Source organism: Malus domestica, chromosome 14, assembly GCF_042453785.1.
Source record: "Malus domestica chromosome 14, GDT2T_hap1".
Taxonomy (NCBI): Eukaryota; Viridiplantae; Streptophyta; class Magnoliopsida; order Rosales; family Rosaceae; genus Malus; species Malus domestica.
The window spans coordinates 4,720,002-4,744,906 of NC_091674.1; the positions used below are offsets into that span (position 1 = coordinate 4,720,002).

The 24,905-nt window shown below is 38.5% G+C and overlaps 2 protein-coding genes, 1 long non-coding RNA gene and 1 other non-coding gene across 10 annotated transcripts; 1 reads left to right on the forward strand and 3 right to left on the reverse strand.

The window, feature by feature from the left end:
* Window positions 1-5,451: 5,451 nt before the first annotated feature.
* Window positions 5,452-5,524, reverse strand: TRNAR-CCU (transfer RNA arginine (anticodon CCU)). Its single transcript has one exon. It is a non-coding gene; the product is annotated as a tRNA-Arg (tRNA).
* A 77-nt stretch (window positions 5,525-5,601) lies between these two features.
* Window positions 5,602-8,221, forward strand: LOC103453746 (uncharacterized). The gene is made up of 7 exons (XM_008393312.4): window positions 5,602-5,949; window positions 6,030-6,123; window positions 6,209-6,270; window positions 6,423-6,542; window positions 6,649-6,761; window positions 7,503-7,602; window positions 7,826-8,221. Exons 1-7 carry the CDS (start codon window positions 5,640-5,642, stop codon window positions 7,918-7,920), a joined length of 894 nt encoding a protein of 297 aa, XP_008391534.1. The 5' UTR covers window positions 5,602-5,639; the 3' UTR covers window positions 7,921-8,221.
* A 433-nt stretch (window positions 8,222-8,654) lies between these two features.
* Window positions 8,655-19,587, reverse strand: LOC103453747 (ubiquitin C-terminal hydrolase 12). Of its 7 annotated transcripts, none has more exons than XM_070812229.1 (32): window positions 19,334-19,587; window positions 19,034-19,100; window positions 18,662-18,806; window positions 18,403-18,560; window positions 17,316-17,581; window positions 16,997-17,215; window positions 16,810-16,918; window positions 16,600-16,715; window positions 16,212-16,310; window positions 15,596-15,705; window positions 14,754-14,828; window positions 14,273-14,351; window positions 14,031-14,177; window positions 13,878-13,958; window positions 13,648-13,767; window positions 13,419-13,541; window positions 12,842-12,919; window positions 12,639-12,727; window positions 12,445-12,553; window positions 12,205-12,273; window positions 11,975-12,085; window positions 11,830-11,885; window positions 11,554-11,731; window positions 11,333-11,434; window positions 11,171-11,242; window positions 10,801-10,866; window positions 10,322-10,387; window positions 10,000-10,086; window positions 9,717-9,833; window positions 9,525-9,599; window positions 9,339-9,425; window positions 8,655-9,222 (listed from the first exon to the last, which is right to left on the reverse strand). In XM_070812229.1, the coding sequence occupies exons 1-32, from the start codon at window positions 19,361-19,363 to the stop codon at window positions 9,181-9,183; spliced, it is 3,348 nt and encodes a 1,115-aa protein (XP_070668330.1). In that variant the 5' UTR covers window positions 19,364-19,587; the 3' UTR covers window positions 8,655-9,180. The 7 variants fall into 7 exon arrangements, with proteins under 7 accessions (XP_070668330.1, XP_070668328.1, XP_070668326.1 ...); XM_070812227.1 differs by having other exon boundaries at window positions 18,662-18,809; XM_070812225.1 differs by having other exon boundaries at window positions 18,662-18,809; window positions 19,034-19,103.
* A 3,089-nt stretch (window positions 19,588-22,676) lies between these two features.
* LOC139187617 (uncharacterized) lies at window positions 22,677-23,982 on the reverse strand. Its single transcript, XR_011575448.1, has 4 exons — window positions 23,849-23,982; window positions 23,581-23,758; window positions 23,174-23,486; window positions 22,677-23,027 (listed from the first exon to the last, which is right to left on the reverse strand). It is a non-coding gene; the product is annotated as an uncharacterized lncRNA (long non-coding RNA).
* Window positions 23,983-24,905: the final 923 nt, after the last annotated feature.

The following is a 24,905-nucleotide window of genomic DNA, read 5'->3' on the forward strand; positions in this document are numbered from 1 at the left end:
ACCCACCCATGACAATCCTTTGATAACAAGAAGTTTAAGTAACTTGGGGCGCAAGTAATCAACTTAAAACACACTTGTTCTACATATGCTATGCCGAGATAGTAGTGTTAGGCCTAGCACTTAGTTAGTTTTGATTGCGAGCCTCAAGGCCTATACCTAATGCCTCACAAAGGCACCTTTCATAACTAACTTTGTTATCTTCTTGTAGCACATCAACAAGCAAGAGTCCGATTACACATCCAAAGTGCCAATCCCTTGAGGAGTTGTGTTGAGGTCTAAGGAGTCTTCTTCAGAGAAATCTTTGCCCGAATATAGTTTTGGCATGCCTAGTGGGACTCCATTAGTCTTGTATGCCAAGAAGAAAGAGGAAGGAGAAAACCTTCAGGTGGAACACAGAATACGGGCCACCCTAGTGTTTACCAAGATCTAGCATGACAGATCATCTAGAAGATTGCCCCTCTTTACAAGGACCAGCTATTGTGGGAAACCCAACTTCATCTGAGAAATCAAGAGGGAAGGTGACCAATGAAGACTTGCAAACCACCATGGTGCAAGTGTTGAAAAGTATGGAGAAGATCTCTCTGAAGACTAGAGGAAAAGTGAGCAGACTTTGCTCCCTAACAAGAAGTTTGCATAGAAGACTAGATCTAGTGTACTCTACTCCAAAAGACATTTATGCTTGAGAAATGATGAAAGAGTCAAGTCTTGAGAAGGAACCAGCTATTCACCTATTTCCCTTACTCGAGGAGGAGAAGGAAAAAGAAAAAGAGAAAGTAAGGTCTAAGGCTAGCCTGCCAATACTAAAAGAAATCCTGGAGACAGTGTTGCCCGACCCATTATTATCTTTACTAGACAGTATGGGGCAGACCGAGCTAGAAAGGAAGAAGTATGGGATGCCCTATTTAATTGGAGAATCCAGCAGGAAATGTGAGCTCACAATTATGGACAAACCTTTCCTTTATAGGCCACCACCATTGGCTAATAAGGGAGGAGGGGCTAGATGGAGGAAGCCCGAATGAAAAAGGAAACTTTCTTGGGCAATGATCGTAGCCCGAAGTGGCTCCTCATACGCCACCTAATAATACAGTCAACCAGCAACTCAGATAGGAGTTAGCCGAGTTAAGAAGAATGGTGCTCCAGAATGCCCAACCTTAGGCTCGCCCACTATTTAGGATCACCTACCAGAAGTCATATCCTAAGTATATTGATGAACAAAATCCTTTTTCCCTTAACTTTAAGATGCCCACGTTCCTCACTTTTAGTGGAGAACATGGCAGTGTGTCATCTAGAGATCACATTTTCAAGTTCTCCAACCAATGCGTGGCATTTGAAGACAATCCTAATTATAACTTAAGATTGTTTGGGAACTCGTTAGTTGGTCTAGCATTTCAGTGGTACTCTTTGTTGCCCCATAATTCTATTGCCAACTGGGGGCAAATGGAGATGGCTTTCCATGAACAGTTTTATAGGTAGAGCCCGAGATGACTATCAATGATCTAGTGGAGGTGAAGCAATATAAGCATGAGTCTACAGACGATTTCATAATGAGGTTTAGAAAGATAAGGATGCGGTGCCAATCCCCTATTAATCATGCCTAGCTTATATCCATTGCTCAGAAGGCATTAAGGCTGTCTTTAAGGAAAAAGTTTTATGAGGTACAATTTAGTGAATTGCAAGAGTTGGTGATTGCTGCCACAAAGTATGAGAAGCTGTTGATTGAAGAACAACAAGTGAAACACTCATACAAGGTTCCTCCTTTCTACAAAAATAAAGTTGCAATTCACCAAGTAGATTTTGAAGGAGCAGAGCCAGAAGAAAGTGATGGTCATGGAGGAGAGGGAATTGAGAGCAGAGATGAACACCCATTTTAAACCTTTAACAGTGAAGGGTTTAGTCCAGCCAGTCAAGGATCAAAATGTGGTGATGAATGATGGTGGGTTTGTCCCTATGAAGTCCCTTAAATAACAAAGTTATTCTTTTGATTTAACCAAGGCCTCAGAAATCTATGAAGAGTTGGTGCGTGCAAGAGTAATTATACCTGACAACACCAAGAAAATGCATAAGTTAGAAGAATTAAGAGGAAAAAAGTATTGCAAGCTGCACTATACCTTCAACCATTCATAACTAACTGTGTCTAATTCAAGGATTGGATACAAGACCTCATAGTCAAGGGGAAATTGTTCTTGGAGAAACCCCAAGCTAATATGATGATTAATACATATCCCTTCCCAAAAGCCCAAATAAACATGATCAACCTGACTTGGGCTGAGAAATAGAAGGGAAAAGCCATTTAGGATGTGAAAGTAGAAATAATGCAAGTTGATAGACCAACAGAAGGAACTATCAAGTTGCCTGAGAAACCCAAAGCATCTATAATTAAAAGGTTGGTATTGTGTAACAAGTGTCAATGTGAATGTGAGCTAGAATTGCTAGCATTAGGAGCTATTATTGATCAAGAATTGATCAGAAAAAAGAGAGAAAGAAGAGCAAGAAACTTGCAGAAGCATCATGCAGGTAGCTGAGAATGAGACCTCCAGAAATGTTTTCCAAAGGTTAGAAGGAGATTCTGAGCCAAAAAACTTGTCTGAGGTATTCAGAAACCACAAAGCCTCAAAAGAGGTGGAAGATAAATAAACCAAAATACCAAGAAGGGTGGATGTTAGGCCTTCCGAGCCAAGTTATGAAGGTGGTAGTGTCAGGATGAAGGGAAAAACAAGGACCTTAGTATCCCCAGTCACCAAGAAGGATTCTGCCCGACTTAGGTGGAAATGGTAAGTAGTTGGAAATGATGGGAGACCTATCAAGGAAATATGAGCTTCTATGATTAGGAGAGTCCAGAGGTAGCACAAAGCTCATATGAACTCACTGAAAGTTCCTACTACATCAGAAACCTCTGAAAATGTGAAGTTTGAGAAAGTACCTTATGAGGGAAGAAATCAACTTTATTGGAGAAACAAGAATGAGGTAGAAAAGGCTAATAACAAGACTGAAGGAGAAGGAAATCATGTGCCACAAAGCTCACATCCGAGAAAATACAGAATCTTGAGGAGATCTCAAAAGGATATGGTAATGATGCCTACCCTAAAATGGAGCCCAGAACCAATTTGTTTTGGAACTATCTCGCCTGAAGAGAGAATGCCCTCACCGTTGTTGGTTGATACTCTTTGCAAAGTCTCAGAGCAGGTGCATGACTTTGGTATAACTCGAGAAGAAAAGTTGCCTGAGCTAATGTTCTTAAAAGAAGCACATGCCTGGTTAGATGAATTCATAGACCACATTTGGGGCAAGAAGGAGGATTTACCTGAACCTAGCAACTTCCACGTAAACATGATATATGTTCTATGTGCCATGTTTTGAGCTGAGCCTGATCAACCTGCCACGATGGAAGGTGATTACTTGGCAACCAAACCTATAATGGCACATGTTAGTATTGAGGAAGCAGGAAGAGGAGAATTGGGCAGAACAGACTTGCCCGAGCTTGCAAAGAAAAAGTCTGAAACGGTGCATTCAGATAAGATAATCTTCAGCAGCCCGAGTTTAGCCCTAGCTAACCATTTCAAGCCCATATATGTAACTGCTAATTTGGAGAGAGTACCCTTCAAGAGGATCTTAATTGATGGAGAAGCTGCGGTTAATGTAATACCATTAAAACAGATGAAGAAATTAGGAAGAATTGAAAAAGATCTTAGTCTTTATCTTTTCTGAAGCCATTACTAGAACTTATGGAATATTGCCTTTGGAGGTTGACTTGGATTCCAAGCAAATCATGTTAGCTTTCTTTGTGGTGGACAATAGTTCTACTTATAGAGCTTTGCTTGGTAGAGATTGAATTCATCAGAGTCTCTCTATACCATCCACTTTGCGTCAACAAGTAGCTGTTTACCACGAGGAAGGGATTATGAGACCAGGATTTTGGAAAATGGTGGAGGCCGAGTCACGACCTTTCCTTCCTACAACCAATGTTGCAGAAGTTAGTTTCTACAATCCCAATGTTGGGATTATCCAGTGCTTAAGAGCTGATGAGAACGACCGCTCGGCTAAGGTAACGACACAAAAGCTCTTGGAACAAGGATTGTTTCTCACAAAGGAGGAATGGGATATACCCCAAATTATCCCAACTTCCCAACATCAGTAATGTCAGAATAAAGAAGAAAGGACCAAGTAGTTGCAATAAGGTCCTTAATCAAAAGACTGTTGGTGTATGGGAGAGAGAAAACAAGAAAGGGAAAGCTCGGCCAAAGAAGAAGATAAATGGAAGGAATAAGCTTCAAGCAGCTAGAACAAGGGTGAAAAAAAGTTTTTTAGGAAGGAGTTGGAAGCAGCTATACAAATGGCTGAATGTATATATGACTTGGATTGGCCCGAAGACACGCCTGATAGTCCAGAGCTGGTTGAATTTTGGTGTGCAGAACCTGACAAGCCACCACCAGAGGTGCAAGATCCCTTAGAAACCATTGATTTGGGAACTAAGGAAGATCCAAGGCCTATACAGATCAGTGGCCTGTTGGAAGCTAAAGATCGGGCAAAGATAGTCAGTCTTCTACACGAGTTTAAAGATTGTTTTGTTTAGCATTATACTGAGATGCCAGGTTTTGATTGCGAACCTTAAGACCTATACCTAAGGCCCCACAAAGGCACATTTTAGAACTAACTTTGTTCTCTTCTTGTAGCACATCAACAAGTAAGAGCCCGATTACACGTATAAAGTGTCAATCCCTTGGGGAGCTGTGCTGAGGTCCAAGGAACCTTCTTCAGAGAAATCTTTGCCCGAACACTGGCCATGAGGTTTTATTGCATGAACGGATGATGAGCGTAATATGGAAATTTAATTCCTTTTAATTATGGCAGTAGCACAATTACTTGAACATACAGAAATGAAAGGGATGGTTTCTTGTGATATCTGTGTCCATATGGATTATAGCTCAGTGTAAAAAAATGATGTGATGCTTGCCAGAAATAACAACTCCTTGAACATCCTAGTGTAAACTATAAAGACGGGGACTCTTGCGAGAAACACATAATTGGTGTTTTTTGCACGAAACATTTCAAAGTGCTTTTGGAGCTTAAAAATATTCTTTAAAAATGTTTTCAGTCATTTAAAAAAATACTTCCACTACGAGCCGTAGTTGATCCAGAGGAAAACACTAATCAGCATAGCAAATCTAATCCAATTACCTATTTCTAAAGTTACAATAAACTAGAAAGATTTTTCGGTTTGTTCGAACGCTTGTAAATGGGTAAAAAGGCGAATGATGTGTGTTTTAGTGTGTGTGTGTGGTCGAAAGGCCACGTAGTATCACCGTACGACATAAATTGTTTGTAAAAAATCACATGAATGTGTTTTAGTATTTGTGTGTGTTGTCGGCTGTTGACGTGGTATCACCGTACGACATAACTTGTTTGTAAAAAATGGCATAAAAAGCTAAAAAAAAGGGAAAATAAAAATTAGTTCGCGCCAGGTAGGGGTCGAACCTACGGCCTTCTGCTTAGGAAACAGACGCTCTATCCACTGAGCTACAGGCGCTGGTTAATACGACATACCCTATAAAACTTTATAACCACTACTACATTTACTTCCCGCCCATTTAATTCGAAATGAAATATAAGGGAGCCAAACAGGAGTTGAGAACTAGAGAGGGATGGAGGAATCGATTCGGAGCTTGTGCAAGGGCGTGGCGTCCTTCTGCAACCACCTCCAGAGCAGCTGCGACGCCCTCAAAACTTCCGTCGACCGCCGCCCCATCCCTCTGGATACGGCGTCGTCCACCTTCCTCCAATCACTCAACCGCCGCGTCTCCGCCGCCAGCACCCAACTCAACCTCCTCGAAACGATGTCGTTCGGCACCGTCTCCTTCGAGGAGCTCTTGGGACACTGCTCCGAGGTCTACAAGGACAACCAAACCCGCCTCCTCCACCTCCAACATCGTCTCTCCCCCTCCTCCGTCGCCGGTACTAATTTTCTAGCCAGCCAAACACGCCTTTAGATTGTAATTTTTCATAATTTCTAATTAGTTATGGTTTTATTGCAGAACTTGAGATGGACGACGATGAAGATTTTACATCGACGCCGGTTGATGAGGAGGACGGATTCGATGCACCTGTCATTGATGAAGAAGAAGATTTGTATCCTTATTTAAGAATTGAAAATTGAAATTTATAAAATTGGGAATTGGAATTTCGATTTGTGTTTTCTTAGTGTTTCGATTAGATTGGATGAGTCTCTGAGTTTGAAGAAGCTTGGGCTTTCGGATGCATCTCTTGCATCTTTAGGTGAGAAATTTGAAGTCAAAACCCTAAATCTCTGTTTGTTTGTGATTTCTAGTTCACAATGCTTGAATTTCGGTTTCTTTATCTTCGTAGTTTCTGTTTAATTTTCGTCTTTGCAATTGACATTTTCAGTTCTATCACTCATTATCTTGCAGCAAATGATAAAAATGAGGACACTGATGTATCTATGCATGTGTTGAAATCCTTAAAGGGGTCATATGATCCTTCCACGAAGACCTCAGGAGCTTCGGGAGATAGATTGCTATCTGATTTTGGTATTTAACTGTGTCTTTTATAGTATGTTTCCATTGAAAACCATCGATTTAGCTTGGAACAACATCTTGCGAGTATTGCCCATTGATGTCGGCATTGCTAATGTAGGTGAAGTTGAGGATAAACCAAAGCTAGCTGAACTTCCTTTGCCTCTTGTAAAGGTGTCCCGGGATGATTACGAGAGCCTTCCTTCCTACATGAAAAGTTTGGCACCTTGGGAGGTATGAAATTGCTACATGTTTCTTGATATTGCATTCTTGTGTTTTTTGCAAGTAATGCATCCTGTCCGCATTTGGAATCCCCACGTTGATAAAATATAGAGAGGTATATCTATCTTAGGAATGGACTAAATGAAGTTTTTTAAGAAAAGACAAGAAGATAATGATAGGAATTTATATCATTCCGAAAGCTGTAAGATGTTGGATATCGAATTTTACAGTTTCAGCTCATAAGATTTACTTTCAGTGTTAATTGTGCTTGAGTGTTAAGAATGATATCCTAAAGATTTCGACTTTAGCAACCCCAAAGGTGATAGAGCACGAGAGATCTCAGTGTTGTCATTGTTCATCTTCAGGTGTTGAAACATTATTTGAGGATGTTGCATAGCAGATTTAGGCATGGTTCATCGAGTTCATGAGTATGTATGATGCACTGTGTAACCCAGATGATTTCGATATAGTGTCTTCATATATTCATCTAGCTCTTGCTGTGTCTTCATCGAGCAAGAAAAATGAAAGGAAATAAGAATGACATTAGGGTAGAATAAGATCCGTGGTGAGTTGCTGACAAACTGACCGTGCTTTCATGTGCATGTAGAAACTTACGAGTTTTAGTCTTAAATGAATACATCAATCCTCGATAATTATCGCAATTTGCTTTATAGTTTATGCATAATGTCAATTTTTCTGTTCATTTTGTTTCCAATTTCTGATAATTTGTGTTGTGTTGAACTCGACTTTAAGGACCTGCTTGCCGCTGTCGAGAAGATTAACTCAAGCCTGAAACAGAAAGCGAGGGGGACTAATTTCTTCCATCAAGATGAAATTTCATCCTTGGGCTTAGGCAAGTTCTTTCTTTCACTTCTTCGTAGGATGATTTCACGCAAGAACTATAGCATTCCTTCTGTGCATCCATACTTGTTGGCATATGCGCACATATTTCATTTGAAATCTCTTTACCACCAAACTTTCATGAGGCAATCCGACTACTTTTCGTAACTCCAAAAGGTAGATTTTTACAGATGTCAAATTCAGTGACCTGATTTGGTGCTGTTTCATTGATATAGGGCCGAAAGCGAGATCTTACTTGCTGCTGCTTGTACGCATGAATCGATTGGTTGTTGAGACCGTAAATGGTTTAATCTCATACCGAGTTTTGTAATGAGATGTGTATTATATCAGATGGAGTTCATACACACGAATATAGTCCAATGGAAAGGGGCAAAAAAAACGCCAGCAATCTTGCTGACAGAACTGGGTGAGCCGTTTACGCACTTACGCAAGGAATCGGCGGATTAGTTGTTTAATTTCTTTTTAAGGCCCGTCTGAGAACCGTTTCATTTTTAGTTTTTGGTTTTCACTTTTTGTGTTAGTGATGGTGAGAGAGTATTAATATACTAGTACATTTTACTTACTGGTCCTGCACCCGCATTTCTTTAACGAGCGGTTCCGTTTACTCCCAATTCTCGTATTTGGACACTCCTGGAAACTCACTCAATTGAATTAATTTTCTTTGTACATCCATCTTCTCATCTCCTTTCTTCGGGTTATTCCACATATGGGCATGTAGGGATGGGCAATGGGTATGGTAGCGGGCAACCGCAATTAATTACCTATAACCGTTAAAGAGCTATAACCATGTACCCGTATAACTGTTAAGAGCTATAACCATGTACCTGTATATCCGTTAAGTAATCGTAACCTCAACTGTCCCTATAGGCATTGCCTGCTATGACTAGTGGATTGATCCTAACCTGATATAAATTTGTTTTGGCGATGTATAAAAGATGAAATACGCGTGCTCATTTACTTTGGTATGTAAAGCAACACGTCATACACTGCATAGATGAACTGTAAAACGGAAAATAAACAGATCGATACATACAAACACGCCAATGTGAAATCGTAAATCTTATACAATCTGAGAGCCAGAATTCTGAACATGCCAACCATGCTAATACAAACCCGTTTCGCAGTTTTTTGTTTCCCAAGGCCTTCACGAAAATGAGAGAGAATTAATTGAACATGAAAAATAATATTACGGAACAATCCTACATGCAAATGCAGCCAACTGTACCCGATATACATGCCCTCAAAATCTCCTTATGTACTCTGCTAAAACTACAACGGAGCTGTATAAGGAAAGCAACCAACCTCCGAAAGCAAGGCGGTGCCTTCAATAAGGAGGTAAAGAAAACAAACAACAGAAACAGAGCACATCTCTAGCAGGGGGAGATGATCTTCCCCTTCCCCAACCACGTGAATGAATATTTGATCCCAAACGACAACAATCGATTGCTGACCAAATCACCCCTATATGAGCTACATCTCGTTTGCATCCTGGCTATTTTCCGACTGCCTCCGTGGCACTGAGGGATGCTAAGTACAAGCTGATGCACCAGTCGAGGACCATCAGCTCTTATTAGTTGTATATTTTAACCGGCTTCTCATATGTGTGACGGTTCTGCAAAATATTGTGAGGTGAATCAAAACCAAGAAATGGGAGGTATCCATTTATTTGATAACACTATTTTGGCATAAGAATGTGAAATTTGTATAACACCAAGAGGCAGCACTTACCTGATTTGCTGCATAAGCTCTCTTAGGAGCATTATCAGAGTGCTCCAACCCAAGGTACTGCTCCCATGCACCATAAACATCTCTTCTCTGAGAAAAAACAAAAACCATAACAGTGGAATTAAAGAACCGGCAAAGCAATAACGGCAATATCCATAAGCCCAAAATTACAATAGACCATAGACATACCTGAAAACGGCTGGAAACAACATCAGAATCCTGCAAGTACTCTGGACGACCAAGTGACAAGAATGCAAACTTCCACTGCACAACCACAAGGGAAATAGATGAGGAACAAAATAAAGAACTATTAATTCTAGCGGTAAAACAAATCTTTTCCTCCAGCAATGTTTGAATGTATATAAGGTGTGGATCAAGTACCTTGGTGAACTCCTCATCGGGGACCTGCAATTTCTTTTGTATCCGTTCTTTAACTTCAGCTAAAGTTTCACCTTCATGGATGACCAAGAAGAAAGGTTCCCCAAAATTTTGTACTTGCTGTTGAAATGTACAAAGAACAACATTGTTACTAAAATCTTAAAAGTTTTTGAATGAATCACTCTTCATCTTTAACTGAAATAGTAATCAAATGGTTCTACCAAGAAAATATCAATTAATAAGCGAAAATTCCACTTTCAAAAATTTTTATTAAAATTTCCCATACCATCTGGTTCTGTGCAGTGTCCTTTGTAAAGTGGTAAACATGAATCAAGCGATCATGGAGACCCAAGTTTTTCTCTTCTTCTGGAATCTGATGCACAAGAAACAAAGAAAAACAAAAAGTCAGCTGCATAAAGAGCACTGGTACAAAAATATCAATCCAATTCAGTCCTATAAAGTAGTAAGGATGCTAATCCAGAAAGGGAAAACCAATTAATTACAGATCATGCCCATAAAACTACATCCGCAGTCTACAAATTTTCAATTGAATAAAGAAACTTCGCAAAATAAAACTAAATAAAGAAAAGGGGGCGAAAGGAACTTGCCTCCTCTGCACGCAAAGTCCAGTACTGGTCATTTATATTCTCAATTTTCTCACCATGTGGGAAGATCTGAAAACAAACGGAAGGAACTGAGTGCGACTACAGACTAAACTATATACATTAAATTGGAGGGAATAATTTCTGATCTCAATTTTCTCACTATGTGGGAAGATCTGAAAACAAACAGAAGGAACTGAGTGCAACTACAGACTAAACTATATACATCAAATTGGAGGGAATAATTTCTGATCTCAATTTTCTCACTATGTGGGAAGATCTGAAATCAAACAGAAGGAACTGAGTGCAACTACAGACTAAACTATATACATTAAATTGGAGGGAATAATTTCTGACACAATAAGATCCTTTAAAACATGCCAAACATTACAAATGGGGCCAAGCTAGATGCGTATCATTTCTGGGAAAAGTGACGCAAAAAAAATTTACCTACACGCCAATACAGCTGATATACAAGTAATTACCTTGTAGATCTTGTGATAGAAAACCTCAAGCAGTCGGAGTTCTGCGTTTGGATGAGACAGTTCTACCTGTTTCAAGTGCACCATTGAGTAAAATCTATTATACTGAACTTTTAAAGAAGGCAAAGATAATTATTTGAGCATCTAAATATTTTTTCAAGTTATGATTATCAGTGGAAGCTGAGTGAAATCCATTATAGACAGCTTTAAGGACTTAAATTACAAAAACCTGTAGGAAAAAGGACACAAATTTTTAATGAAAGGTAATATAATATGTAGTGCACTGCATCGGTGCTACAGATACATCAGGCTAGTAACTCTAAAACGAAAAGAAAACACATAAAATTTCCAATATGATTGACAGAAACCATACCTTCGTTTTAAGTACATTAATCACATCCCCTACAGTGCTCTGTTTGGGCAATCTAATATTGTGAATCACCACCTGTAAACATATCACTCAAGATTATGATCTGCACAGTGATGTAATCGCCGTCCATAGCCAGAAGGTGTTGAAAAAAAGTCTCACTCATACCTCATCTTTTGTAGCATGATGAAAAGCAACTTTTAGATTTTTTAGGCCTTGCAATTCTGGCAGGGGGATGTCCAAGACTTCATAATACAAAATATCAGAGCTCTGAAAAAGGAAACAATAGGCATAATTAGTAGTCACATGTGGCATAATTAGTAGCCACACCACATGATGCTTATGAGAGTGAAAATTAAACAGAGGAAGGTCAACAAAGTGCCACTTACTTGATTGTAATGAACTAACATATCAGTTAAATGCTCTACTCCCCGAAATTTAATTGGTTGGGGCTTAGGTTGCTGAGAATAGCAGTTATGTGCAGTGAGTCTGATTTTGGTGGGATCATCCAAACCAATTTGGCGAGCCAACTTCTCCACCACATCATCGTAAGTGTGTTGCTTTGACCTAAAAAAAAACAAGAAAAAAAAACAATTAGGGCACTGAATAATAAAATGATGATGGGCTGTTCAACTATGAGGGACAATGGTTCAGGAAGTACTTACAATTCTAAACTGAAATCCTCCTCCTTAGGTTTCTCCAAAGAACGGAAATGAACAACCTGTAAAGTATCAAATCATTCAACATGGTTAGGTTTAACATTCAACAAAATACAGCTATAAACAAATTAAATGTTTCGACAGCTTGTACCTGGCGATTGTGTACATATTCCAAAAACGAAGGAACATCAGGATATTTACATTCTTCTTCACTTTTAAGAGGAGTAGACTTCTGAAAGCAAATAATATCCCCATCTTCAATCTGGAAAAGGAAAGCAACCAATGGTTAACTAAAAAATACCTAGAAAAGCATCAAAATGTTAATTCCTACACCAGACACATACTTACAATAGACCAAGCATGCAATATAGCAACAGTTACCTGACTTAATCGAAATGAGGTCTTCTTGTCAAGGTGTTCGCACATGATACAAGGCTCAAACTTAATTTCCTGAATTTTAGCACAAATACATACATAAAGTTTGCTTAAAGTTCGATAGCAAAGAATGCAACAAATTATATAGTAAATGTAAACATACATATATAGTCTACATGTATGTATATATATGTGTGTGTGTGTGAGTTAGGACACAACAATGCTACAAAATTAAGTGAAACAAACCTCATAAAGTTCAATTTCTTCCTCAGGGGCAAAACCAGCCAGTTGATTTAATTTTCCTAAAATCTCTGCTGGCTTACTAGAACTCTTCACGAAAAACCTACCAACAAAACTGGAAACAGAAAAGAAACTTAAGTTAGCAAACAAAAGTCAACAGAAAAAAAAAAATTTAGCTAAGCAGAAAGGGCAGGAGGTACCGTAGTTCTCGTTTCTCAGGCTCATAAAGCTTAAAGAAAAGAAGAATATCTTCCTTGGTTTTGTCAAGCGGAGGAATAGGACGTAGATCCTGGAGAATTTATAGAAATAATAAAATGGAAGAAAAGATCCCTTTCATACACAATTAGAACTGCAATAAGCCTCACTACACAGGTAGTAACAAGAATAGAGTAAGACTGGTTACCAGCCCAAATGCTACTTCCAAAAACAGCTTTAGCTCTGCATTGTTTGTTTTATTTGATACCTCTCTCAATTGTCCAACCTGAAAAACGCAAGCTGTCATCAATAACTTGGCATAAGGCACCTGGACCAAGCTCTTCTTGGCACCGAAGTGCAGTTAAAAACACTCCAATCAATGGTTTATCACTGACCAACATAATTTTTTTTGTAGTTGAATAACTTCATTTGAAACTGCCTCAAACAGTACTGAAATAAGAATTATTATCCGAATTCCAAAAAACCCATACATTAAGCACTTAAGTAAATTACAATTTCACAAAAGAGAGAACAATTATAATCATGCACCATTCGTTCATAAACTTGAGCAGTTCAGTGTTAGACTCTACAAAGACAACATTTGCCAGTAAATCCAAGTGGGAGAAAAGTAAGAATAATAAGAAATTAAGAATTGGGAATTACAAGTTGAAAAAAAAAAAAAAAATTGGGAATTACAAAGAAAGCAAAAAATAATGTACTTAGGCAAGGAGCAAGGCATCTTGAATTGAAAATCTATTCAAAGGTTGGAAGTGCAAAGTACATACCGATTGTGTTTCTTCCTGAGGTGTCAATGGTCGATTGGGGCGATATGTGTGGTTTTGTCTCTTGGCCCAAATCCAGAAACGCTGAAACTGCACTGGTATGCCAAACGCTTTTGCAACCTCCTCCTGTTAACCATGTCAAATTTAGGAATTCCCATACTACATAACCCCAAATAGGTAGAAAAGAATAAAGAAGACGTGAATGCACAAAAGTCAGCCTGTACTGGTGTACCTTGAAAACATTAAAGGGCATTTGTTTCTGAATACGGAAACTATGAACTTTGTCATGGTCCACAAGGTCAAAATAAATATCCCTTCCAATTTGTTCTGTCAGATCCTCATCTCGAGCAACCTAAACACATCATTAGACTTTGCTATAATTTTTTTGTTCCACACCAAATATCTGTACTACCACACCTGAACAAGCAATGGTGAAAACAGGGATAAATTAGAAATCTTTACCTTAATAATTGTATAGAGGTGTGCTTGTGCCTTATATCTCCTTTTGTCCTCTTTCTCTTCTTGTTCTTTCTTCAACCTTATCTGAAATAAAACTAGAATGTCAGTTTAGTTTCTTAGTTGGACACTGGAATCCAGAATTATGTTTGATGTTACCCTTAGATGTTCGGCTATGTCCTTCTCATCCACGTTACATATTATTTTGTCCTTATCACTATCCCGTATATACACAAGCATGTATGCATTTGAGTACTTTGTAAATTTGAAAGGAGTATTATTGAAGCCAGGATTGGTCTGTGGCAACTGTTGGAAAGAAACAACATTAGGTCAGTTGACAATTAAGAACTCCAAAGTTAAGGAGAATTATAGCAGTTGAGATACAGCCAAAAATAAACTACCTCTTCCTCACCACCATACTGCTCTTCTAAAGCCCTCTTCACATCCTCTTTTGTCACACGTTCATCATCAAATTTGTACCTAAAACAAGACATGACAAATTACATCATCAACATATATGAAATGCATGCACAAGAACACTCAGTCATGCATAAAAATCCAAATAAAGAAATACTAACATCAAAGTAATAGTTGAAAAAAAAAAAAAAGCATATAAGTTATAGCAAAACAGTTGCTTTCTTTAAAGTTCTCAATCAGGCAGTCAGGTAACCAAGTTATGGTGCCAGAATCCATTGGAAAACCAATGTAAGAAACATAGATTCCAATAAAGCCTACTTATTTGATCAAGGAGTAACAAAAAAAGTAAGAAGCAAAGCAAAAGAGAAGCATTAGAGAATGTCTGGTTGTGCATGTGCTCATGTGTTTTTCCATGTGAGAAACTGTAAACAATTACAGAGAGAATCAATTCCAGGAGATCAGTACCACTGGTCAGAGAGGGTTGGTCTGATGAAAGCGTAGTAATGTCCACCATGCACCCCACCACTATGAACCAAGACACTGCAACAGTAGTTAATAATCATAGTAAGTAACCAATTACAAAGCTCCACATAACATGACCTAACACGCAGATGCAAAAGCAGGTTCGAATAACCGTCTTCATATATGTCAGGATTTTTTTTCAATTCTATAATCACTATTGGGCACAATTGACAAATTAAACCTGAAACTTTTCTCATAATCCCGCCCAATCAACTAATAGTACACAGGCACAATGCCTCAATAGTCGTAGGCATGAAGGAACTTTGATAAATAAGGAGATTCCTAGACATCATGAATGACCATGGATCAGATAGTTATTCAACGCAGCTTCAACTTCAATGGAAAAGATTTGATTTATCCACTGGTGAAGTAAAATTGAGTATGCTACACTCGGTTAATCACTATAATCACTATTGGGCACAATTGACAAATTAAACCTGAAACTTTCATAATCCCGCCCAATCAACTAATAGTACACAGGCACAATGCCTCAATAGTCGTAGGCATGAAGGAACTTTGATAAATAAGGAGACTCCTAGACATCATGAATGACCATGGATCAGATAGTTATTCACCGCAGCTTCAACTTCAATGGAAAAGATTTGATTTATCCACTGGGGGATTATATGTCAAGGTGAAGTAAAATTGAGTATGCTACACTCGGTTAAAAAAAAAAAACATGCAGAGTGCATGCAAAGGTCTGGAAAGTAAAATTCATTGAAATAACATGCCAAATTTAGGAAACAGACGAATATTATATCAATAGTACATGGCAAAATAGATACCTATGAAGGGTGTAGAGGTTGCGAACACTCTTATCTGAGTCAGGTGATAGATATTTTCCATTCTCCCTATCAAGGTCAAGTTGGAGAGGAAATTCATAGCGATCATTTATCTGCCAAAAACAAATAATACAACATTCTTACCATGATAATTTATTTGCTTTCCATTTAAAAAATGTTATTATCACACCAAACAAACATAACCCAAGGGGTAAAACGAATTTCATTAGTATATAACTTCGAAATTCACTAGATTGAGAAAGTTCAACTAAATGGGGGGATCACTTCTTTTCCAAAAAGAAAGGCAAAAAAAAAAAAAAAAAAAAAACCAGTTAGTGGGATAAGACTTGGTTGTTGTTAAAAAGGCAAAATAAGAACCACATAGATTGGGTTTAATCGATCTTTCAGCATTCAGTCATAAAGCAAAAATTAAAATCAACATTAGAACCATTAGGCAAAGGCAAGTCGTTCACCTGAACTTATACAAAATTTGAAGATATATATTTGACATGCTACAGTTTTGTTTTCAACTAAAAAGCTGTTCATTACAATTCCAATGCTTCATGTAATAAAACAAATAGATGAAGCTGAAGGAGGAAGATAAACTTCCAGTACAAACCTTAACCATTGTGTCCCGCATAAAATCATACTCAAATCGCTTTAACTGAAGTTGAAGAACGGGAGGGAAGTCAATAAATAGGACACCCTTCTTAGCATCCTGGAATAACATCCAAATTATTTGTTTAGAATAAATAAGAATACTGCCTTCAGCAGGTGATTTAATGGAAAGAAAAAACTAAGGACGGCATCCAATCAGAATTTAGAATATAACATGCATGATGCCACCCACAAATGTTTTGAGAACCACATTAAAAATTTCACTGGCAACAGGAAATAATGTAAACCACTAGTTTTAGAAAGAGGTTTGTCAAAGGAAGCAACTAAGAGCAGCCTCAGATCATAATTACAGCATAACTGCAGTCACCGATAGTGATTCAGTAATTAACCTGTAAACCATGTTCTTCGGCGTGGTATTTATTGTCACCCTCTAGACGTTCAACTTCCACATACTTGTCAAATGAAGCATAAACATCCCGGCAGCCTTTCACATCAAGCTGGAGGTCTACAAAGTAAAAAGAAGAAACCAGTGGCATACACTGACATTCACAAAATATTTCCAACTCTTAACAATTGAAATTTGTGCAAGAAAATATTACCATAAAATGATTCTTTTCTTGTAGATTTGTAGTCCACATTGATGCATTCAATGTAATTCATGTGATGTCCTTCAAACAACTGCTGTATTGTACCCTCCACAACAGTTCCCTGCACCCACGGAACAATTTTCACGATGAAAAGGAAACAAAAACTACAATCATCGTCAAAACTCAAAGCTTCGCATACCTTCATTTTATCTTCAAGCTTTTCACAAAGAACTCTATTAAGTTCCTGCACATCATGTTGCATAAAAGAATCATATGTATCCCATCCAAAGGACTTGGTCAATTCTTTGGTTGCAACACTGCTGTCATTGTATTGAAGCTTATAGAACAAACTTTGTAGTGCCAAAGGAATGCTTCCTGAAGGCATGTCATTCTCAGTTGTTGGCATATGATACACGGCCTGGTCAGTAAGTCCAAAATTGAGGTAATTCTTTTCATATAAAATTCACAAGAAAATTCATGTTTAGCTTACAACGAAAACAGGAGATCACGTAAACTACCTTTCTGAAGTACGGTATATGGTACAAAGTCTGGAGAAGAGAATTCATATAACAAGTTGCTCCCTGATTCTTGAGCCCAACATAACCAGTTTCCTTTTTCGAGTCATATGACCAGTAATCAAGAACCTTACGGACAGCAACCTCAGCTTCAACCACAACTGTATCGTTCACCAGATATCCCCTACTCAGGTCATAGAGATCACCAAGAAGCATGAAGGAAGTGAATCCCCAGTCACTTTCTCTTGCGTTGAACTGGTGTTGTGTGTCTGCAACATCATACAACAATTAAGGACAAAAGTCTTCAAAAGGTCTAGAATATGATTAAAGTTCGTTCAGTTCTGGTTAAATTCATTTCATATCATTGTTCTGCAACATAGGCCACACCAACAAAATACAATTCGTTATCATTTTTTAACTTCACTGCTCCAATTTAATAAGGTCACCAGACCACCTCAAGCTCATCTCTTAAGAAATGGAAACCCTTGATTTAGTTAGCATTTTCATCCTAGAATTCTTGCTTAATTGCACACAGTTTCCAAGTAAATTCTTCCTGTTTTTACTTTTCCTGTTAATCTATATTTGACAGCCAGATACCTAAAAGGTCCAATCTATTTGGTTTTCAATTAACTTCGAACATCTGCTGGTACATTGTACTCCATAATTTTTCTTTTCCCTTTTTCTCGAACTTCAAAAATCCCAAAACAAAATCACCATGGGCACATGGTCAGTCCATGGTGCTGCTGCCATCAGCCAAGATGTTATTGAGAATGGGGTGGAAGAATTTTCTTTACTCTATAGTTCTGATATTTAGAGGAGTAAAATTAGAATTAAAAGTTCACAATATCTAGATTAGGGTGATCAACTAGATATTGAATGCGTTTAAATGACTTCACCTCAGAAAAATGAAGTTGAAAACCAGTACAACCAGTTCAAAGATAAAAAGTTCTAATTAAAAGCCTTGGGTGTCCATGACTACCCAACAACAAGCAAAGCTCTTATTGAAAAAAAATTGAAAACGGAACACGACAACCAGGCAAAAGCACAAACTTGAATGCTAAAAGGAAATAAGCGTAGTAAAGGAATATACCCTTTCTTATTGAGTACTTGGTATGGATCTGATTAACTACAGCCAAGCTGAAGTGCGCATATCTACTCCATCCATATGGCAATGTCCCAGAATCTGCCACATCCAAATACATTGACAAGTAGTCCACATTGTTTCCCTTGGGAAATATCAATATCCGCCTGATCAAACAAACCAAAAGCAAGTCAAAATCCATACAAATATAAGCCAAACTTAAGCTGTAAAATCAGTTTTTGACATCTGGTAGACAGGTGAAAAATACCATTTATAGCCGCCAACAACGAACGTGTCAGAGTAGTGCTTCTTGGTGTTCAACCTAGTAAAATTCTCAATTGTCCAAGTGAATTTCATCGTTGGAGGATCCTCCACTGGCTGACTATCAACTGTACTAGCTGGCTCCACTTGGGCTACTACCAACACACCAAATACCATAAATTTCAAACAACATAACCAAAAACCTACAGAAAATGCAATCACTTGCACTCTAATCAAACCCCGTGACGCCAAATTCGCACAAAAATCAATTCTTTCAAATCAATTACGAAAAAACTAACGCTTCGAAACCACACCAAAAAACACAAACTCAAGAAATTCAAACAGTAAATCGTCGAAAAATTGCTAAAAAAAATTAAACCTTCCATAGGCTGAGGGCCTTCGACCACATCCGAGTGCGGCACAAGCATCTCTTCGTCCTCTTGCTGCTGCTGCTAACAAAAGACACAAAAATCAGAGCTCTGATCGACAAAAACCTAACCCTATCCTACTGAATCATAACCCTAGCAGCAAATCCATAAGTAGGTGAATTCCCAAAACTCAACCAATTCGACACCGACGATCGAGCCAAGAATCGTAGGCGATCAGAAACGAAGAACGAAGCCGAAACCGAACGAAATTAAACCGAGAGTGGAAATGTAGAGGAGGAGTCGGTACTCACATCTAATGGTGCAGGGGTCATCATAGTCATTGCTGCCGCGCAATGAACCGTCCGATCGACGAATCAGAGAGACGAACGATAACAGTAGAGAGAGAGAGAGAGAGAGAGAGAGAGAGAGAGAGAGAAGCGGGGCTTCGTTTTGAGAGGATTCCCGAAAGAAACTGGCTCCGAGACAAGCCCCTCGCTGAGTGCAAACTCCAGGGAGGGGAGGGGCGTATCGGGGATTTCGTGAAAGTACGGGGGCAGTTTGGGATATGAAGGACGGAGAGCCGTGCGTTTATGTGCAAGAGGAGTGAGATCTTGAGCGTGTGAGAGGACCAGTGGGAAGCCGACAGCTGGGGTGGGATGGGTTGGGTGGGGTACAAAATAGATTACGTGGCAGTATCCGGAGGGTCACGTGCATGCGCACAGGCAAATGGCGGTTCATGATCTTTCCTCGTACACTGGTATTTTAAAGCTTTTGTTCAAGTGGTGATGTCATAAATTCATAAATAATTGGAAGCTTTACACAATTGGCACTGGACTTCTCCACTTTTATACAATCCACCAACTTTAATTTTTTTTGTTCACATTAAATTTATTTAAATTTAAATTACAGAAACGAGGATACAAACTTTGATGCCAAGGGTGAAGCATACTACTGAACTTAGGTGATATATTATTAATTTATTATTGTCACAATTTTAAGTTTAAGGGATTTTACATGTAATAATTTTTATAAAATTTTGACGATAAATGCACAAAACTGGTGGTGGAGGTGGTATTATTTTGAAGAATGATGAGGGTGAATTTGTGGCAGCTGTTGCCTACAGATTCAATGATGTTTTTTTTTCTCCGGTGCAAGCAGAGGCACTCGCGGTGAGAGTTGAATTGGCTTTAATGGTGGATAAGGAGTTTCATAAGAAAAAAAACTTGAGAGCGATCGCTTCAGATCATAACGGCATTGCACAAGAGTTATGCTAGTATGTATGTCATAGGACCTATTATGGAAGTCTCAAATGTGCTGCAAAACTTTATCACTGAGGCCACTTCTTCCCACATTTGTCGACATGGCAATGAAGTTCCCATTGTAATATGTGATTTGATTAAGGAGATCTCCCTCTCTTATACTTCTTAGCATTTGAGCATTTTCTATGAAATTATGCCGTTTTACTATATAAAAAAGAATCTTTTATGTTATTTATGACCTTTCACGTTTAGTTTTAATGAAAATTAGGTAAAATTTTAATCATGTTAGCTAGTAAACAGGTTATTCGTGTCATCTAGTGTTACGTACATAATAATCACGTTACATTCGTGTTTTTAGAATTGAAACTCTCGTGTTTGCTTTTTACCTTAATCGTGTTTCGTATACAATATTAATTACATTAGTTATAACCGTTCGAATAATTCATACTTAAGCTTCCAAATTCTATGTTGATTCGATATCATTTCACCTTGATAATAAACTTAGTCTAGTAATAGAATAGCGGAGGAAGGATGACGATGAAAAGATATGCAGAAGAAATGGATAAGGAAATACGCACAAATGAAAGCAAATTGAATGGTTAGTAAACTACGTTGAGTACTAAGCAAGCAAAGCTACCTTACGACAAAATCCAAAGTTTCTAACCAAAGTTTTATTCACACTTAAAAGCAATTTTTCAGTATATCTATAGAACTAGCCTAGCAGTGAAGCATTCAAATTTGGAAATGCTATCTGCAAAGCTTTGTTAAGAAGCTCCATTTCATCCGCTGCAGTTTTTGGATTCGCGGTTGCCTCTGCTTGCTTTCCTTAACTCGGGCCAGTTCAGCCTCAAGTTTTGCAGCCTTGGCATCATAACAAGATTTTACCACGGCCGCGGCCTTAGGGAGATTACTTGACTACATAAAGGTGGATGGTTAGCACGAGAGGTTGGTTTGGTAGAAGGGATAACTTCACAATACGGGAAACTTTTTCCACGACATCCTCGGCTGTTCTAGGGGACTGAGAATGCCGAGATAAACAACAGAGAAGCACTTCAGTAATACTTGTAAAGCAGAAGTTACCTGTCAGAGTTACTGCAGAAGCCCTCTTAGGAGCATTATCTGAGTGCTCCAACCCAAGATACTGCTGCCTAGCACCATAGGCATCCCGTCTCTAAGGAAAACAAAACTCATGTACTGGAGTTACGAAAAACCCACGTACGCAATATCCATTACCACAGTTCAGATTTACCCTTGGACATATAATATGAAAGCAAGGAGACTGGAATAATGATAGACCATAAACTAACCTGCAATCGACTCCATACGATGTCTGAATCCTGCAAGTACTTTGGACAGCCACGTGACAATAATGCAAACTTCCGCTGCACAACCGAAGGGGAAATAAACGAGGAAGCAAAATAAGAATCGATATTCATGTAATCAACCTTACAATATATATAAGGTTTGAGTCAAGCGCCTTTGAAAACTCCTCATCGGGGACCTGCAATTTCCTTTGTACGCATACCTTAACTTCAGTTAAAGTTTCACCTTCGTGGATGACGAGGAAGAAAGGTTCCCCGAAATTTTTTACTTGCTATTTGAAATGTATAAAGAGCAGTGACGAAGATCATTAATAAGAATAACAACTATTTTCGTGCAACCATCTTTCATATTTAATTGAGATTGCAGGCCAATTTCTGATTTGGAAAAGAAAAACGCGCATTAAAATTATCCAAATTTCCTTCTTAGAAAAATGAATTTGAATACCATCTGATTCTTCTGTGCAATCTCTTTCGTTAAGTTTTTTGGATGAATCAAGCGATCATAAAGACCCGAGTTTCTCTCTCCTTTTGCAAAGTGGTAAACTTGAATCAAGCGATCACAAACACCCAAGTTTTTCTCTTCTTCTGAAATCTGATACGCACAAAAATAGAAACAATTGACACTGGCATCAAGCCAATTCAGTCCGACACAATAAGTTCGTTTGGTATGTAGGATCGGATTGGAATGGATGAGTTTTCTTCATGAGTAATCCATCTTCTGCGATCTATCCAATCCTACGTACCAAACGAAGCCTAAAGAAATGCAAATCCAAAGTGGAAAACCAAGTAAATATTCCAATTCTTGCCTACAAGACTAGACTCTTTTACAGTCTATTAAGTGTTCAACTGAATAAAAGAAGAAAACTGTACAAGTGAGAAAAGGAACTTGCCTCCTCTGCACGCAAAGTCCAGAACTGGTTATTTATTTTCTCAACTTTTTCATTGCATGGTATGGTCTGAAAAGTGAACACGAAATTATGAACGCTCCAGATTAAAACACATAAATCAGAGAACGAAGTTTCTGATACAATCGCTGGAATCATGCAAAATCAACACTAACAGGAAAAGCCGCCCACTTCTGGGGAAATTATGAACGGAAAAAATAGCTTACATGCTGATACATCTGACATACAAGAACAAGCAAATTACCTTGTAGATCCTGTGTTTGAAAACCTCAAGTAGTCTGAGCTCTGCATTTGGATGCGATAACCGTACCTATTTCAGCTACATCACACATTGACAAAGTCAGTTATGCGCAAGTATAACAGAAAAAATGAGGAGGGGGTGAGCCGCTGAGGGGTGTGTGGATGATTTTTCGTTGAGCATCTATCGTATATTGTTGACATATGATTATCACAGCCACATTGTTACAGATATATCATGCTAGTAGGCCTCCACTCTTAAAGCATGTCAAAGCGATCACGCTGTTCCATAAGAATTGTGTCATAAAAATTAAAAAAAAATTCAAAACGCTAATGGGACTGATCGTATCATATGGTTGGCAGATATATTTAGATGAAAATTGATGGATAGTCAATAGTAACAATGCCGAAATAAAGAGACATCTAACCTTCCTTTGAAGTTCGTTAATCACATCCCCGACAGTACTCCATTTGGGCAATCTAATACTGTGAATCTCCGACCGTGAACAAATTACAAAAGATTATAAAAAGGTCGTACTCAGTGCACAAGGTTCCCGCTTTACGCAGGGTCTGGAAGAGGTGAATGTCGGCTACATAACGGTCCATAAGCAGGGAATCTGACCAAATATTTCACACAGACCTCATCTTTTGTAGCATTAAGAAAAGAAACTTTCAGACTTTTAGGGCTTGCATCTCTGGCAGCGGGATGTCCAAGACTTCATAATACAGTATATCAGATCCCTGAATACGGACGACAATCATAATGAGTGCCAATGATACATGACGCTTATACAAGTGACAGATGACAGAGCAAACTCAATATAACGGTACCTACTTGATCATGAGGGATGAGCATTTCTTGTAAATACTTTACTCCCCGATAATTGATCGGTTGGGGGTTAGGTTGTTGAGAATACCAGCAATGAGCAGTGAGTCTGATTATGGTAGGATATTCTAAACCAATTTGGCAAATCACCTTCTTCACCACATCATCATAAGTGTCTAGCTTTGACCTAGAAAACACGAAAAAAAAGTATTAGCACCGAAGACAACAATGGACACTCCAACTATGAGAGACAGTGGTTCCAGGCAGAACTACTTACAACTCTAAAATAAAATCCTCCTCCTTCGGTTTCTCCAAAGAATGGAAATGAACAATCTGTAGAGTGTTAAATCGTTTAATATAGTTAGGTTTTTCTTAAAAAAAGAACCTACGCGTACTCTTATAATAAAGTAACAAAATAATGACCGTCGACAGTAAAACCAAGTAAAAGGAGGGACAAAAATGTTAAAGTTCTAATTGAAGTGTTTTTAGTTGGATGAGAAGTAGGAATAAGGATAAGCTCAAAAACTCAAATACAATGGAGAGAAGATTATGATGGTGGTGCTCTCTGTTGAAACTTGCACAGAGAGTAAAACTGCATATATTGCTTCACACGCACACACTGTGCACAACGGTTGGGTTACAAAGCATAATAGAAAGAGAATGATCTCTGCCACACATCTAGATGGACACAAGGAGATCTTCACACCTGTTACAAAACCCTTTTTACAATATGACCTCTACACTTGGTTTAATTACCAAAGTGAATACACAATTAGACACAAGACTTATTTACTTCTAATATTCATGTAAGCTCAATAGCTTATACACTAACACTCCCCTTTAAGCTTTGAGCTGATATAACTCCAAGTTTGTCCCTGAGATAGTTGAATCTGTCCTTTGGTAATGCCTTGGTGAAAATGTCTGCCACTTGTTCTTTGGTAGGACAGTAAACCAAGTCAATTATCCCTTGCTGCAAGGCATCCTTGATGAAGTGGTATCTCCTGTCAATGTGTTTTGTCTTCTGGTGAAACACAGGGTTCTTGGATATTGAGATTGCAGATGTGTTATCACACTGCAGAGGGGTTGCATCAACTTGTAACTCTCCAAAATCTTCCAGAACAAATCTGAGCCATATGGCCTGAGCTGTGGCTTCAGAAGCACTGATATACTCGGCTTCTACAGTAGAAAGAGCAACACAGTGTTGTTTCACAGAGGCCCATGAGAACACTCCACTTCCAAAAGAAAATGCATAGCCTGAGGTGCTTTTGCTGTCTTCAAGAGATCCTCCCCAGTCACTATCGCAAAAACCAATTAAGACTGCCTTCTTGCCTTTC

What these genes read in the sequence shown, in the direction of transcription:
- LOC103453746 (XM_008393312.4), top strand. Translation starts at nt 5,640, where the DNA reads ATGGAGGAATCGATTCGGAGCTTGTGCAAGGGCGTGGCGTCCTTCTGC. An exon ending in AAAGTTTGGCACCTTGGGAG is followed by an intron (nt 6,762 to 7,502) that starts GTATGAAATTGC and finishes CTCGACTTTAAG; the next exon opens with GACCTGCTTGCCGCTGTCGA. An exon ending in AATTTCATCCTTGGGCTTAG is followed by an intron (nt 7,603 to 7,825) that starts GCAAGTTCTTTC and finishes TCATTGATATAG; the next exon opens with GGCCGAAAGCGAGATCTTAC.
- LOC103453747 (XM_008393313.4), bottom strand. Translation starts at nt 19,363, where the DNA reads ATGACTATGATGACCCCTGCACCATTAGAT. An exon ending in ATATACCGTACTTCAGAAAG is followed by an intron (nt 17,216 to 17,315) that starts GTAGTTTACGTG and finishes CTTACTGACCAG; the next exon opens with GCCGTGTATCATATGCCAAC. An exon ending in CTCAGGAAGAAACACAATCG is followed by an intron (nt 12,920 to 13,418) that starts GTATGTACTTTG and finishes TGCGTTTTTCAG; the next exon opens with GTTGGACAATTGAGAGAGGT.